Source organism: Lagenorhynchus albirostris, chromosome 2 (assembly GCF_949774975.1).
Source record: "Lagenorhynchus albirostris chromosome 2, mLagAlb1.1, whole genome shotgun sequence".
Classification (NCBI taxonomy): Eukaryota; Metazoa; Chordata; class Mammalia; order Artiodactyla; family Delphinidae; genus Lagenorhynchus; species Lagenorhynchus albirostris.
Window position 1 is genome coordinate 26402704 of NC_083096.1, and position 16336 is coordinate 26419039.

At 35.6% G+C, this 16336-nt stretch overlaps 1 protein-coding gene across 1 annotated transcript in view; it reads right to left on the reverse strand.

Moving 5' to 3' along the window:
- CATSPERE (catsper channel auxiliary subunit epsilon) overlaps positions 1 to 16336 on the reverse strand; it is a 241170-nt gene that overhangs the window by 92389 nt on the left and 132445 nt on the right. Inside the window, exon 10 of the mRNA XM_060142069.1 lies at positions 10943 to 11420. Within this exon, the coding sequence (XP_059998052.1) occupies positions 10943 to 11420 (478 nt within the window). The remainder of the gene's footprint in view (positions 1 to 10942; positions 11421 to 16336) is intronic.

Sequence of the window (16336 nt, forward strand, 5' to 3'; positions counted from 1 at the left end):
TGAATAATTAAGTGACATTTTCACAACTTGCCATAAATTATATTCTAATCAAGCTCTTAAATCAGAAATACCATTTTTTTTAGGATCAGAATACTTTAATAACAGTGTCAACATACTACTATTTTCTTATCACACTGCTCATTAAAAACATTATTAAATGAATTTTGGATTAAATACAAAGTTAAGACGAAAATTAGGAATTATTTTTTTAAATAATGAGAATAAGAACACTATATATAAAAGCCTGTGGGACGTAGCTAAAGCTATGCAGAGAAAAATTCATAGCATTATGTTTTTCATAGTTTTAAATGCTTAGAAAACAACAAAAACTGAAAATAAATGAACTAGTTATTTAACTCAAGAAGCAGGCAACAGAATACCAACATTACAAACAAAAAGCAGAAGTGAGGAATCATTAATGACAAAAGCAGAAATTAAGGAATTAAATAAAAAAGAAAGTAGATTTGATAAATCAAAGAGTTTTTTTCAAAGGAAAGGAAAACAAAAAATTCAAAAAAAAATGATATCTTGCAAGCCAAACTAGCAAGGAGTGGGACATAAACAATATTACAAATAAGCAAGAGAATATGATTACAGATACATAAGAAATTTAAACATTAAAATGGGAAGACTTTGCCAATAAATTAGAAAATCTAGAAAAAATGAATGCTTTCCTAGGAATAAACAAACTTCTAAAATTGACTGAAGAAGAGATGAAAGACTTTAGTAGACCAATTAGAGAAAATAAAATTAATGAATAGATATAACATTCCTGGTTGAGAAGACCTGATATTGCAAATATGCAAACATCTATTCAATAAATATCAATATTTATTGAATGCCCACTATAGCTACATACTGTTCTAAATACTTGGGAGGGACATATTAGTAGAAAAACTGAAAGATCATTTTCTTTTGTAACTTCTATTCCTTTAGGGAAGACCGCCAATAAACATAAGATAAGTAAATTATATATGTGTTGGCGATTAAAGCTACAGTAACCAAAACAATATAGATCTTGTGGAGATAGATGAGGGAAGGGGATAGCCTAGAAACTGAACCCAGTTAACATGAGGCATAAATGCATAATAAAATTGGCATTTCAAATCTGTAGGGTAAGTGGTGTTTAACAGAAGACTGATTTGAAGGCAACACCAGGTTTCACAGGAAAAATAGAAATAAAAAATAAAATTAGATTCCTTATACCAAATATAATTCTAGATGAATTAAATATTTAAACATAAAAATTATAATGCTAAATTATAAAAAGAAAATATGTGATAATATCTTTATAATTGGAAAGACCTTTCATATTATGACATTACAGAAGAATTCACAAATAAAAATACTAACAAATTTGACTACTTAAAAACTGAAATTGTAAATGTCAAAGTGCCTGCAAAAAGACACTGAGAAATTACACACCACAGAAAATATTTGCAATATGCGTCAAAGACAAATGGATAATATACATTATAAGTAAAAAACATATCAATAAGAAAATAAGCAATCCAGTGCAAAATATCTAAACAGTATGAATTGACAATCCAGAGAAAATATGACCAATGAACATACAAAACTAGATAAAACATCTAATTATAAAATGTGCAATAAAATGAGAATTACACATTTTTCTTCCACACTATGGGTAAATAGTAAATAGATTTTATAAAAATATACATTTTTAAAATACGTTTGGGTGAGTTTAGACTGAAAATTTTAAGGATTTATCAACTTTTTAAATATTCAGAACTCTGATTCAAGAATTCTATATCTAATAATCTATGTTACAGGAATACTTGTACAAGCGTACAAGTACATATATACATATATATATATATGCATATTCTCCACAGGGGTTTCTTTAATTTAATTTTTATTTTATATTGGAGTATAGTTGATATACAATATTGTGTTAGTTTCAGGTGTGCAGCAAAGTGATTTATTTATACATATACATACTTCCATTCTTTTTCAGATTCTTTTCCCATATAGGTTATTATAGAATATTGAGTAGAGTTCCATGTGCTATACAGAAGGTCCTTATTGACTATTTATTTTATATATAGTAGTGTGTATATGTTAATCCTAAACTCCTAATTTAATCCCTCCCATTACCTTTTCCCTTTTGTAACCATAAGTTTGTTTTCAAAGTCTGTGAGTCTGTTTCTGTTTTGTAAATAAGTTCATTTGTATCACTTTTTAAGATTCCATATAAAAGTGACATCATATGATATTTGTCTTTCCTCTGACTTACTTCACTTAGTATGATAATCTCTAGGTTCACACATGTTGCTGCAAATGGAATTATTTCATTTTTTATGGCTGAGTAATATTCTATTATATGTATGTACCACATCTTCTTTGTCCATTCCTCTGTCGATGGACACATATGTTGCTTTAATGACTTGGCTATTGTAAATAGTGCTGCAATGAATATTGGGGTGCATTTATCTTTCTCAAATTATGGTTTTTTCTGGATATATGCCCAAGAGTGGGATTGCTGGATCATATGGTAATTCTATTTTTAGTTTTTTAAGGAACCTCCATACTGTTCTCCATAGTGGTTGTACCAATTTACATTCCCACAAGCAGTGTAGGAAGGTTCCCTGTTCTCCACACCCTCCCCAGATTTTATTGTTTGTAGACTTTTTGATGATGGCCATTCTGACTGTGTGTGGTGATACCTCATTGTAGTTTTGATTTGCATTTCTCTAGTAATTAGCAATGTTGAGCATTTTTCATGTGCTTTTTCACCATATATATGTCTTCTTTGGAGAAATGTCTATTTAGCTCTTCTGCCCATTTTATGATGGTTTTTTTTAATATTTAGCTTCATGCACTCTTTGTATATTTTGGAGATTAATTCCTTGTCGGTCGCTTTGTCTTCAAATATTTTCTCCCATTCTGTGGGGTTGTCTTTTCATTTTGTTTATGGTTTCCTTTGCTGTGCAGAACCTTTTAAGTTTCATTAGGTCCCATTTGTTTATTTTTATTTCCATTATTCTAGGAGGTGGATCAAAAAAGATCTTGCTATGATTTATGTCAAACAATGTTCTTCCTATGTTTTCCTCTAAGAATTTTATAGTGTCCGGTCTTACATTTAGGTCTCTAATCCATTTTGAGTTTATTTTTGTGTATGGTAAGGGAGTGTTCTAATTTCATTCTTTTACATGTAGCTGTCCAGTTTTCCCAGCACCACTTACTGAACAGACTGTCTTTTCTCCATTGTATATCCTTGCCTCCTTTGTCATAGATTAGTTGACCATAGGTGCATGGGTTTATCTCTGGGCTTTCTATCCTGTTCCATTGACCTATAGTTCTGTTTTTGTGCCAGTACCGTACTGTCTTTATTACTGTTGCTTTGTAATATAGTCTTAACTCAGAGAGTCTGATTCCTCCAGCTCCGTGTTTTTCCTTCAAGACCACTTTGGCTATTTGGGGTCTTTCCTGTCTCCATACAAATTTTAATATTTTTGTTCTAGTTCTTTAAAAAATGCTATTGGTAATCTGATAGGGATTGCATTGAATCTGTAGATTGCTTTGGGTGTATACACATTCTCACAATATTGATTCTTCCAATCCAAGAACATGGTATATCTCTCCACCTTTTGGTATCATCTTTAATTTCTTTCATCAGTGTCTTATAGTTTTCTGCATACAGGTCTTTGTCTCCCTAGGTTGGTTTATTCCTGGGTATTTTATTTTTTTGTTGCAATGGTAAATGGGAGTGTTTCCTTAATTTCTCTTTCACATTTTTCATTATTATTGGAGAGGAATGCAAGAGATTTCTGTGCATTAATTTTGTATCCTGCAACTTTTTCAAATTCATTGATTAGCTCTAGTAGTTTTCTGGTGGCATCTTTAGGATTCTCCATGTATAGTATCATGTCATCTGCAGACAGTGACAGTTTTACTTCTTCTTTTCCAGTTTGTATTCCTTTTATTTCTTCTTCTTCTCTGATTGCCATGGTTAGGAGTTCCAAAACTATGTTGAATAATAGTGGTGAGAGTGGACATCCTTGTCTTGTTCCTGATCTTAGAGGAAATGCTTTCAGTTTTTCACCATTGAGAATGATGTTTGCTGTGGGTTTGTCATATATGGCCTTTATTATGCTGAGGCAGGTTCCCTCTATGCTCACTTTCTGGAGATTTTTTATCATAAATCGGTGTTGAATTTTGTCAAAAGCTTTTTCTGCATCTACTGAGATGATCATATGGTTTTTCTTCTTCAATTTGTTAATATGGTGTATCGCATTGATTGATTTTCGTATATTGAAGAATGCTTGCATCCCTGGGATAAATCCCACATGATCATGGTGTATGATCCTTTTAATGTGTTGTTGGATTCTGTTTGCTAGTATTTTGTTGAGGATTTTTGCATCTATATTCATCAGTGATATTGGTCTGTAATTTTTTTTGTAGTATCCTTGTCTGGTTTTGGTATCAGGGTGATGGTGGCCTCATAGAATGAGTTTGGGAGTGTTCCTTCTTCTGCAATTTTTTGGAAGAGTTTGAGAAGGATGGGTGTTAGCTCTTCTCTAAATGTTTGATAGAATTCACCTGTGAAGACATCTGGTCCTGGAGTTTTCTTGTTCAAAGATTTTTAATCACAGTTTCAATTTCATTACTTGTGATTGGTCTGTTCATATTTTCTCTTTTTTCCTGGTTCAGTCTTGGAAGGTTATACCTTTCTAAGAATTTGTCCATTTCCTCCAGGTTGTCAATTTTATTGGCATAGAGTTGCTTGTAGTAGTCTCTTAGGATGCTTTGTATTTCTGCAGTGTCTGTTGTAACTTCTCCTTTTTCATGTCTAATTTTATTGATTTGAGTCCTCTCCCTCTTTTCCTTGATGAGTCGGGCTAATGGTTTATCAATTTTATCTTCTCAAAGAACCAGCTTTTAGTTTTATTGATCTTGGCTATTGTTTTCTTCCTTTTTATTTCATTTATTTCTGCTTTGACCTTTATGATTTCTTTCCTTCTGTTAACTTTGGGTTTTATTTGTTCTTCTTTCTCTAGTTCCTTTAGGTGTAAGGACAGATAGTTTATTTGAAAATTTTTTTATTTCTTGAGGTAGGCTTGTATAGCTATAAACTTCCCTGTTTGAACCGCTTTTGCCGCATCCTGTAGGTTTTGGATCATGGTGTTTTCATTGTCATTTGTCTCTAGGTATTTTTTGATTTCCTCTTTGATTTCTTCAGTGATCTCTTGGTTATTTAAGAATGTATTGTTTAGCCTCCATGTGTTTGTGTTTTTTATGTTTTTATCCCTTATTGCTTTTAATATTCTCTACTTTTATGTTTTGGCATCTTAATTACAATGTGTCTTGTGGTTCTCTTTGAGTTGACCATACTTGGGACTCTCTGTACTTCCTAGACTTGTATGTCTGTTTTCTTTCCCAGGTTAGGGAAGTTTTCAGCTATTATGTCTTCAAATGTGTTTTTGGCCCCTTTCTCTCTTCTCCTTCTGGGACCCCAAAATGCAAATGTTAGTATGCTTGATGTTTTCCCAGAAGTTTCTTAGACTGTCCTCATTTCTTTTCCTTCTTTTTTTCTGCTCAGCATCAGTGATTTCCACTACTCTGTCTTCCAGATTGCTGATTCATTCCTCTGTATCATTTAATCTAATATTGGTTCCTTCTAGTGTATTTTTCATTTCATTATTGTATTCCTCACCTCTGGTTGTTATTTATATTTTCCAACTCTGTTAAAAAATATCTAACTTCTCTCTCTGTGCATCCATTCTTCTCCCCAGTTCTTTGATCACCTTTATGATCATTACCCTGAACTCTTTCTTGGGTAGATTTCCTATTTCCACTTCACTTAGTTTTCTGGGGTTTTATCTTGTTCTTTTGTTTGGAACATTTCCTCTGTTGTTTCATTTTGCCTAACATGTTTTTATTTCTTTGTATCTGGTAGTTTATGTTTCCTGACCTTGGAAAAGTGGCCTTTGTAGGAGATGTCCTATGCATCCTAGTAGCACACTCCCCTCTCATCACCTGAGCTATATACTCTAGAGTCATTCCCTATGTGGGTTGCATAGGACCTTCTTTGTGGTGGGTTGACTACTGTGGGTGGCTTGGTAGGCTTTGTTGGCTCCCAGTCCAGTTGGTTGCCAGGCTCTGCCTTTTAAGGAGGCTGCCAGCTACTGGTTGGTGGAACTGGATCATGAGGTGGTGGGCTGCAGAACCCCAGGGGTCCCCACTGTTAGTGCTTGTTCACTGGTGGGTGGGGTTAGGGTCCAGGAGATCCTGGGATTGATGCCTGTCCACTGGTGGGTGAACCCAGGTCTTGGGGCTAGTGCCAGCTTACTATTGGGCAGAACTGGGTCCTCAGGTCTGGCTGCAGGGCCCAGGGGCCCCAGAGCTGATTTCAGATTGCTGATGGGTGGGTCCAGTTCCTAACACAGCTGGATGTTGGGTCCAGAATGTAGGTTCAGGTTCCAGCTGGTCACAAGGTTGGTGCTGGTCCACTGGGTCCCCAGGTTGTGGGCTGTGGTTGTCCTGTGACTAGTGTCTGCCCTCTGGTGGGTGAAGCTGGTCCCAAGGCTAGAGCAGGCTTTCTGGTGGCTGGTGCCTGCTCACTGGTGGTATAGCTGCATCCTGGGGTCTCTGGCTACAAGGCCTTCTGGGCTCCAGGTTTAGTGCTTGAGCTCTGGTGTGTGGGTCCAGGTCCTGGGCCTTCTGATGGGCAGGGCTGTGTCCAGGAGTGGCTGTGGGCTCTGGGGGTCTTAAGGCAGCCTGTCTGCTGGTGGGCAGGGCTGTGTCCCCACCTAGTTAGTTGCTTGGCCCAAGGTATCCCAGTAGTGGTGGCTACAGGCTGTTGGGCAGGGGCAGGGTGGGATTCTGAAGCTAATAAACTAGAGGGAGAATTCCAAAATGATGCTTGCCAGCACCAGGGTCCATGTGGTATGAGAGCTTTCAAAAATGGCTGTGGCCAGTGTCTGTGTCCCCAGCATGAGCTTCATTTTCCTCCTGCCTCTCCAGGAGACTCTCCAAGATCAGCAGGTAGGTCTGACCCAGGATCCTTTCAAATTACAACTTCTGCTCTGGGTCCTGGAGCATGTGACATTCTCTGAGTCTCTATTTCCCACAGCTCTCCAGGACTCCTGAAAGTAAGCCCCACTGGCCTTCAAACCCAAATGTTCTGGGGAGTAATCATCTGGTGCTGGGGAACACAATGTGGGGTTCAGACTGCTCACTCCTTGGGGAGAACCTCTGCAATTATAATTACTCTCCTGTTTGTGGGCTGCCCAGAGACATGGGACTTGAGTATACTGTGACTCTGTCCCTCCTACCTGTCTCATTGTGGTTCCTCCTTTATATCTTTAGTTGTAGATCTTTTCTGGCAGGTTCTGGTCTTTTTCATCAATAGTTATTCTGTAAATAGTTGTAATTTTTGTGTGCTTGTGAGAGTAGGTGAGCTCAGGTCCTTCTACTCTGTCATCTTATCTGATTTCACCTGTTATATTTTGAATTTGCTTTTAAAAATGTCTGGATAAATTCACAGGAACTTGTTAATAGTGGGTTATCTGAGAAATGGAAATAGTGAAGGCTGAGCACTTTTAACTTCATATCTCATATACTTATAAACTGTTTAAACATTTTATTTCAGCATTTCTGAATGGCTTTCAGTACAATATTCAAACTTTAAGGTCCTCTAAAATCTATCCCCAATTTTTCATTCTGACCTTATCTTCTTTTCACTATGGTCTTTTAAAAACACAAATATCCGGGCTTCCCTGATGGTGCACTGGTTGAGAGTCTGCCTGCCGATGCAGGGGACATGGGTTCGTGCCCCGGTCCGGGAAGGTCCCACATGCCACAGAGCAGCTGGGCCCATGAGCCATGGCCGCTGGGCCTGTGCGTCCGGAGCCTGTGCTCCGCAATGGGAGAGACCACAACAGTGAGAGGCCCGCGTACCACACACACAAAAAAAACCCAAAAAACTCAAAAAAACAGAAAACAAAACCACAAATATCCTGCTTCTCTCTTGCTTAAAACTCTTTAGAACTCCCTAGAGGCCTTAGAAGAAGGTCCAATTTCTTCATGCAACTTTTGAAATCTTTAATGATCTGGACTCTATTTCTCCAGAAGAGACTCATCCCTTTTCTCTCTGCAGAACTCTGTTTCAGCCGTTTATCATCTTTCAAGTTCTGGGAAGTATCCTGTCATCTCTGTCTCTGGGTCACTGGGCACACCAATCTCATCTATTGTCTTCATTGTCTAACCCCGGCTTATTCAGCAGATCTCAGTTTAGATACCACTTCTACCTCAAGGCAGCCTTCCCTACTTCCATGTCTCCCAATTTGGGTAAGGTACTCAATCTGTGTGTTTCCATAGCACCCTATATTTTCTCTATCATAGAATTAAACATGTTGCTTTATTTGCATGTTAACTTGTCTTTATCCTATGTAATTTTGTAAACTCTGGGAGGGTGGGAATTGTGTTCAAATTACCACTATATCTCCAACCCCTAGCAGAATGCCTCACAAATAGTGGTGCTCAATGAATATTTTTCAATTATTTATTCCAAAAAGTACGTATTATATACTGTTCTAGGTATTGTGGGTAAAGCAGCAAATACAATGAAGTCACGCAGAACATTTTTTTGGTGGAAGATTCAGCTAACAAATAAGTACACATATAATTTGTTAGGTGATGATAAGTGCTGTGAACAAAATAAAGAAATGTAAGGTACAGAGCAGGGGAGTTAGGTCAGGGTCAGGGAAGAGCTCTCTGATAAGGTGACATTTGGACTTAAACCTGAATTAAGTACAAGAGTTATGTAGATATCAAAGTGAGGAATATTCTTGGCAGTAGATATCCAGGGAAACAGTAGATATCCAAGGAATAGCAAAGAGGCCAGTATGGCTAAGTAACACTGAACAAAGGGTCGAGGGACAGGAGATGACATCAGAGTCCTGGGCCAGATCACATATTGTTTTTCAGGTGATGCTAAAGGTTTTAGATTTTATTCTGAGTGATATAAGAAGCAAATGAGTGTTTTAAGCAGAGGAATAATATGATTTTGCATATATTTTCAAAGGCTCACTCTGGCTGCTAGGTGGACTGTGGTTAGGGATGGGGATGCAAGGATAAAAAATGAGAGACCACTTAAAAAACTCTTGTATGTACAGGCTAGAGAGGATAGGGGATTGAACTGGAGTGGGAATGGTGGAAAAAGGTTAGATATTAGATACATTTTTTAGATATAGCCAACAGGATTTGATAATGGCTTGTTTGTGGGATGTTAAAGGGGAGAATTCAAGGATGAGGTCATGATTTGTGGCTGGAAGAAAAGAAGTGCTGTTTACTCAATAGGGGAGGGCTAGGGATGAAGCAGGTTGAAGTGTGGGTGAGGGAAACAAGGATTCATTTTTGGATATGTTAGTCTGAGATGCCCACTAGTCATCCAAGTGAAGGTATCAAGAAGGTAGTAGGAAATAGTAGTTTGGAGTTCAGGCTAATTATCATGGCTGGAGGGCAAAGAATGAATGTAAATAGAGTTCAGAAGATGTCTGAAAACCAAACCCTGAGGTACTTCTCCATTTAGGAATTAAGAAGATGAGAATGGAAAAGAGGCTGAGGAGGAATAGCTAGTGAAGTAGGAGGAAGAACAAAAAAGTGATACCCTAAAATTCAGTGAAAAAAAAGTGTTTCAAGAAAAAGGCCATGTTGAATTATTTCAAATGCTGCTGCCAGATCATGAAAGATGACTGAAAATTGGCCACTGGATTAGCAAAGTGGAAGTCATTGAAAAGCTTGATAAGGGCAGTTTCTGAGAAAATTTGATTAGAGTGGATTCAAGAGAGAATGAGAGGAAAGAGGAGAAAGTAAAACTAGGCAATACTTCCTTGGAGTTTTGTAAAGGGGAGCAGCAAAACTGGATGGTTGAGAGTTGAAGAATGATATGGGGTCAAGAAAGACTAATTACAAATTACAGTGATATCTACTTTAAATTTCATGGCTAATTTATCTCCTAACAAGATTCCTTGAGGATTAAACTTTCTATTTCTTTGCATTTCCTATAATGTTTAGTACACTGCCTCAGGAATAATAACATGAAGAATAACTACTATTAATTGAAGGTTTACCACTTGCCAAGTATTATTCTAAGCATTTTATATACAATCCCTTATCTAATCAACATGACAGTCCTATATTCTAGATTAGAAAACGGAGGCTTGGAAATGTTAAATGACATGTTCATCGACTTGAAAACAGATCTATTTAACTCTACAACACCTGTTATAGATTAATTGAATTGTGTCCCCTCAAAAAAGATATGTCGAACTTCTAACTCCAAATACTACTTCAGAATGTGACCATATTTGGAAATAGGGTCATTATAGATATAATTATTTAAGATGAGGTCATACTGGAATAGGGTTGGCCCTGGTGTCCTTATAACAAGATGACATGTGAAGACACAAGAATTCTATGTGATGACAAACGCAGCAATTGGAATTATGCAGCTGCAAGCCAAGGAATGAAAAGGTTTGCCAGCAAGTGACTAGAAGCTAGGAAAGATTCCCTAGCTTTCAGAGGGTGTATGGCCCTGCCAACACTTCTAGCCTTTAGGACTGAGACAATAAATTTCTGCTGCTTTAAGTTTGTACCATTTTGTGGTACTTTGTTATGGGAGCCCTAGGAAATGAATACAACAACACATACCTTGAAAATGCATATGTAAGTTGCATAGGTATCTGCTGATTGACCAAAATGAACCTCTGAAAAAAGAATCTGAGTTTGCCATTTTGCTTTGTGAGATCCTACTTAACATTAATAGAATTTTAAAGATTAATAGAATTTTAAAAGTGGTAAAACAGCACCTTTATCAAAAGCACCATATATTAATACATTAAAATTATTACATCTTCATAAGCAAGATATCTATTATGAAATCTAGAATAATTTTTGCAAAATGAGAATACCTTACCCATAAAAACATCATGAATAGTGCTGTTTTGTGATAATCTTGATAGATTTCCAAATTCCGTAGGTGTTTGTAAAACTCCAGTATCTGTGAAATTATGATAATAATAGTAGATCCTATGTTTGTCCCATAGTATTAATTCTGGCATTGCTGAATATATAAAATTTGGAATTAAAAAAGTGTCAGTAGTGACATCTAATGCAAAGTCTTGGAATACCCACTGTTTTGTATCTTCATTGTATATCACTAGGTAAATTGTTTTGATGATGTTACATGTAATGCAGTAATTTAGTAACAAGGCAAGTTCCAAAGGGTGTCCTGTATACTCAACATTGTGTATAGTCAGAGTAGCAGCTGATGACATATTTAGAAGTTCTTTCAGTTCTTCAGTAGTTATTATTTTAACAAATTTAAGCAAAGCATATCCAAGATAAACCTCATTTTCTGTCCAGATTGCCATGCTGCTTCTTCTTCCTTTATTCTGTGACAAAATTGAAAATAATTAGACAATCTTTGATTTTATGGACAGTGTTAGCAGTTCCCATCTTCTAATTTGCTACATTTAAAAATAAAACAGTAACTACTAAGATTTAATTTTTATTATATTTCTAATACTTCAGACCTAGAAATATATTACATGAAAATATATTACACGCAAGCATACAAATAAATTATTCCAGTGATTTTATTATTTTATATACTTTTTCTATCAGTAGAAGTAATTATTCTTAATTCCCTTTTAAATCCTCAAAGATCATAAACCTTCTCTTTTCTTATGTGTTTATCCACTCTGGCCAGAAGTGCCCCTTTGACCCTGATGTTTACTGAGGTCAAGATATAAGGACATGGGCTTCCCTGGTGGTGCAGTGGTTGAGAGTCCACCTGCCGATGCAGGGGACACAGGTTCGTGCCCCGGTCCAGGAAGATCCCACATGCCACAGAGCGGCTGGGCCCATGAGCCATGACCGCTAAGCCTGCGCATCTGGAGCCTGTGCTCCACAATGGGAGAGGCCAAAACAGTGAGAGGCCCGTGTACCAGAAAAACAAAAAACAAAAAACAAAACAAAACAAAATGATATAAGGACACTTACGTAGACAGAGGAATGGATAAAGAAGATGTAGTACATATGCACAATGGAATATTACTCAGCCATTAAAAAGAATGAAATAATGCCATTGGCAGCAATACGAATGGACCTAGAGATTGTCATACTGAGTGAAGTAAGTCAGAGAAAGAGAAAATATCATATGATATTGCTTATATGCGGAATCTGAAAAAAAAGATACAAATGAACTTATTTACAAAACAGAAACAGACTCACAGATTTAGAGAAAAAACTTATGTTTACCAGGGGGGAAGCATAGAGGGGAGGGATAGTTAGGGAGTTTGGGATTGACATGTACACACTGCTATATTTAAAATAAATAACCAACAAGGAAAAAAAATTATAAGGATACTTCAAACATTATTTTTGGAATTCAAACTTCCTTGGTTAAAGAGAAGAGAGAACTTAAAACCTGAGAGAAAACAATACTACCATTTTATGGACACTGTTAGAGAGGAAGGCCATGCACAGACTACTATGTTTGAAATTCAATGGAAGTAATTTCATTTAGGGAGTCAAGGTCTCCCTTTCCCCCTGTCTCCCCTCCCCAACTGTTTCTAATTCTTAAAGATTTTTACTTAAAGTGTAGCTTCTTTGTCCATGACAATCAACAGGAGTCTTTTGTGCACATCTTGTCTCCCTAAATAAATTTGTACATTTATTTAATGTACAAATATTTAGTCTATACTCAAACAGGATGTAGACAGAAATCGAACTGATAATTTAAAAAAAGAGACCATTTGGGGTAAAAAGACATTTTATCAAACGAAGATTCAATGTAAAGCTTAGAACTTCTGTTGCTAAAAATGAGTGTGAAACAATTCTCAAAAGGGAAATAGATTAGAAACAAAATGATGAGCACTTTATAGAAAAGACACAGCTATTCTCACTATTCTTGGCAGAGGGATGGGAAGGGGAATTTGTCATAAACACGATAGATGGGAATTCCAATTAGCCCCAGCCATGGAATGAGATTTCACCCACCCAAAACTCTTTCCTATAGATCTTCAATTAGTGCTTGGGTATAGTAAGCCAAGGTCTTGGGGCAAAGCAGGAAAGCTGAGTAATCCCTCTGATGCAGTCAGAGTCTCTCCCAAATATAAAGCAGTAACCTCTTGAAGATGGGGAGGGGGCAGGCAGCAAGGCAGCAAAGTAGCAAAGTTGAGAGAAATCCATCAGCATTCTGGATGCTCAGCTACCATAGACAGGGAGTAGGATAAGAGAGCTGAGAAAAACTCTCCCTCTGAGATATGTGTGGCCTTTACTGAAAGTATAAAGCAGTCTCCATGCTAAATTGGGGTCAGGGAATCAGGAGAGAGAGATAGAGATCTCCCAAGGCAAGAAAATCCAGGGACTGATGAGAGAGGAAAGAGAAATCTTCAGTGATTAAGAAAAAAAAAAAGCTGGCAGCTAGACTTTAGAGCAGAGATGGCTTTTCTAGGGTTTGGAAAGCTGGTGATTCAGTTGTGAAATATGAAGAGATCTCTGGAATCCTGTCAGTGCTAAGATACCAGGCATGGCAAAAAAGAAAATAGCTATGATAAAACACTGAATACCTAGTGGAAATATGAGCAAAAAGAATGCAGAGTTGGGGAATTACAGCTAAGATACATAAATGATAAAAAGACAGAATGGAAATGCTAGAAATTAAAAATATGATACCAGGAATAAAGAAATTATTAGATGGATTTAAGAGTAAACTGAGAAAAGCAGAGGAAAAGAGCAGTGAATTTGAAGAGAGGTTAATAGCATGTAATCAAACTGAAATACAAAGAAAAAAAGCAGAGTTGAAAAAAAAATTAACTGGTCATCTGAGATCTGTGGGACTATATTAACTGGTCTCATATATATGTTTTTGGAATCCAAGAAGAAGAGGAAAAAGAGAATAGTGCTGAAGAAGTATTTGAAGAAATAATGTCCAAGAACACCAAAAATTAATGAAAGACATAATCCCAGAAATCCAAGAAGTTCAACTCAACCTCAAACAGGATAAATACAAAGGAAATTACACTTAGGCACATAATAAAAGTGCTGAAAACCAAAGATAAAAGGAAAACTCTAAAGCAGCAACAAGTAAAAAGACACATTATATATTTGAGAACAGTGACATGAATAATGACTCACTTCTTACCAAAAATGATGAAAGCCATAAGATAACAGAATGATGTCTTTATAAATTGCTTTTAAAACAATTGAAAAACAACAAAAACCACCTGTCATCCTATAATTCTGTATTCGGTGGAAAATGTCTTTCAAAAATGAAGGAAAAAAATAGACACTTTGATACAGACAAATGCTGAGAGAACATGCAATACAAGAAATTTTAAAGACGTTCTTCAGGTTGAAGGGAAATGAAACCAGGAGGAACACTGGATGTACAGACAGAAATAAAGTGCACACAGGAAGGTATATATAAAAAACTTATTTTGCTATCAGTTTATATCTATATATCTTTATCACAATTGACTTTTTAAAGCAAAAATATTAACACGGTATTTTGGGATTTATAGCATATTTAGAAATAAATATGAGACCAGAGTACAAAGGATGGGTGGGGTATAAATGGAGTTGTATTGTTATAAGGTTTTTACACTGTTGTGAAGTAAATTTTCTTTAAATTTAGATTCTGATAAATTAAAGATGATTATTGTAAAGTGAAGTGCAACTACTAAAAAATAATTTTGAATTAAAAAGAAATCAATATAGGAGACAACATAGAAATACTGAAAATACATGATTCATCCAGAAGAAGACAAGAAACAAAGGAACAAAGAACAAGAGGCATTAATAGAAAACAAATGCCAAGATGACAGACTTAACCCCAACCTTAGCAATAGTTATATTAAACTTAAGTGAACTAGCTATTAAAATTTGAAGGCAGATATTGTCACACTGGAGAAAAAGCAAGACCCTATATGCAGTTTACAGGAAATATAAAGTCACAGACAGGTTGATAGTAAAATAATAGAAAAACTTACATCATATAAGCATGAAACATAAGAAAGCTAGTGCAGCTATATTATTATATATAAATAAAACCAAATGAAATATCACTTCACACCTGCTAAAAGAGTTTAAATAATAATGACTGGACACACTAAAGGTTGGTGAGATGTGGAAGTAAATGAAAAAAGGCAGCTATAAATATTTTATAATGTCTTAATTACTATAGCTTTATAATAAATTTTGATACATGGTAGAAGAATTCCTTTGCCCCAACCCCCTCCTAACTCTCAGCCCTTTACTCCATCATATACCTTTTAGAATCATTTTCTGATTTCCACAAAGGAACATTGCATCAAATCTATAGATAAGTTTAGGAAGGATCTAAAAATTTTAAAATATTCTGCATTCCAACAAAGATCTCACACATTTTTTAGTGGCATTTATTTCTAGGTAAGTTTTTTGTTCTACCCTGGATTGCCATATGACTTTTAGAATCAGCTTCTCAATTTCTATAAAAGCCCTCTAGGATTTTAATTGAAGTTGTGCTGCATTTCTCAAGAATTGACATTTTTAACAATATTGAGTTTTTTCCACCTATGAACATGATACATTTCCCCATGTAAGTCTTTTACTTCGCTCAATAATGTATATAGTTTTTAAGTGTATATATTTGCACATCTTTTGTCAGATTTACCCCTAAGTATTTAATACTTTTGAATCTATTTTAAACAGTATTTTAAAAAATTTCCATTTATGATTGTTCATTTATATGTTTATATATTTCATATACAAAATTAACTTGTTATATTTCATATAAAAATGTAATTGATTTTTATACATTGATCGTGTATACTGAAATCTGGTAAACACACTTATTAGCCCTGATAGCTTTTTGAAAAATAGATTTCATAAGCTTTTCTATATCTAATAATGTTTGAATAAAGACACTTTCCTTTTCAATACAGATTCCTTTTACTTGTTTCTTAACTCACTGCACCTGTTAGAACTGTCAGTACAATGTTGAATAGAAGTGGTGTGGGTAAACATTCTCACCTTGTTCTTTATTTTAAGCAAGAAAGGGAAGAAAGAAACAAAGGAACAAATGGTGTTAATAGAAAACAAATACCAAATGGTAAGTTTAACCAACAACAGCAATAATTACATTAAATCTGAGCAGACTGAATAGTCTTTTACCATTATACAATGCTATCTTAAGGTTTTTCATAAAGATTCCTTGTTAAGTTGAGAAAGTTCTCTTTTATTCTTAATTTGCTGATTTTTAAAATCAATTGTGTATATTGGATTTTGTCAAATGCTTTTATGCACCTATTGAGGTGATCATATA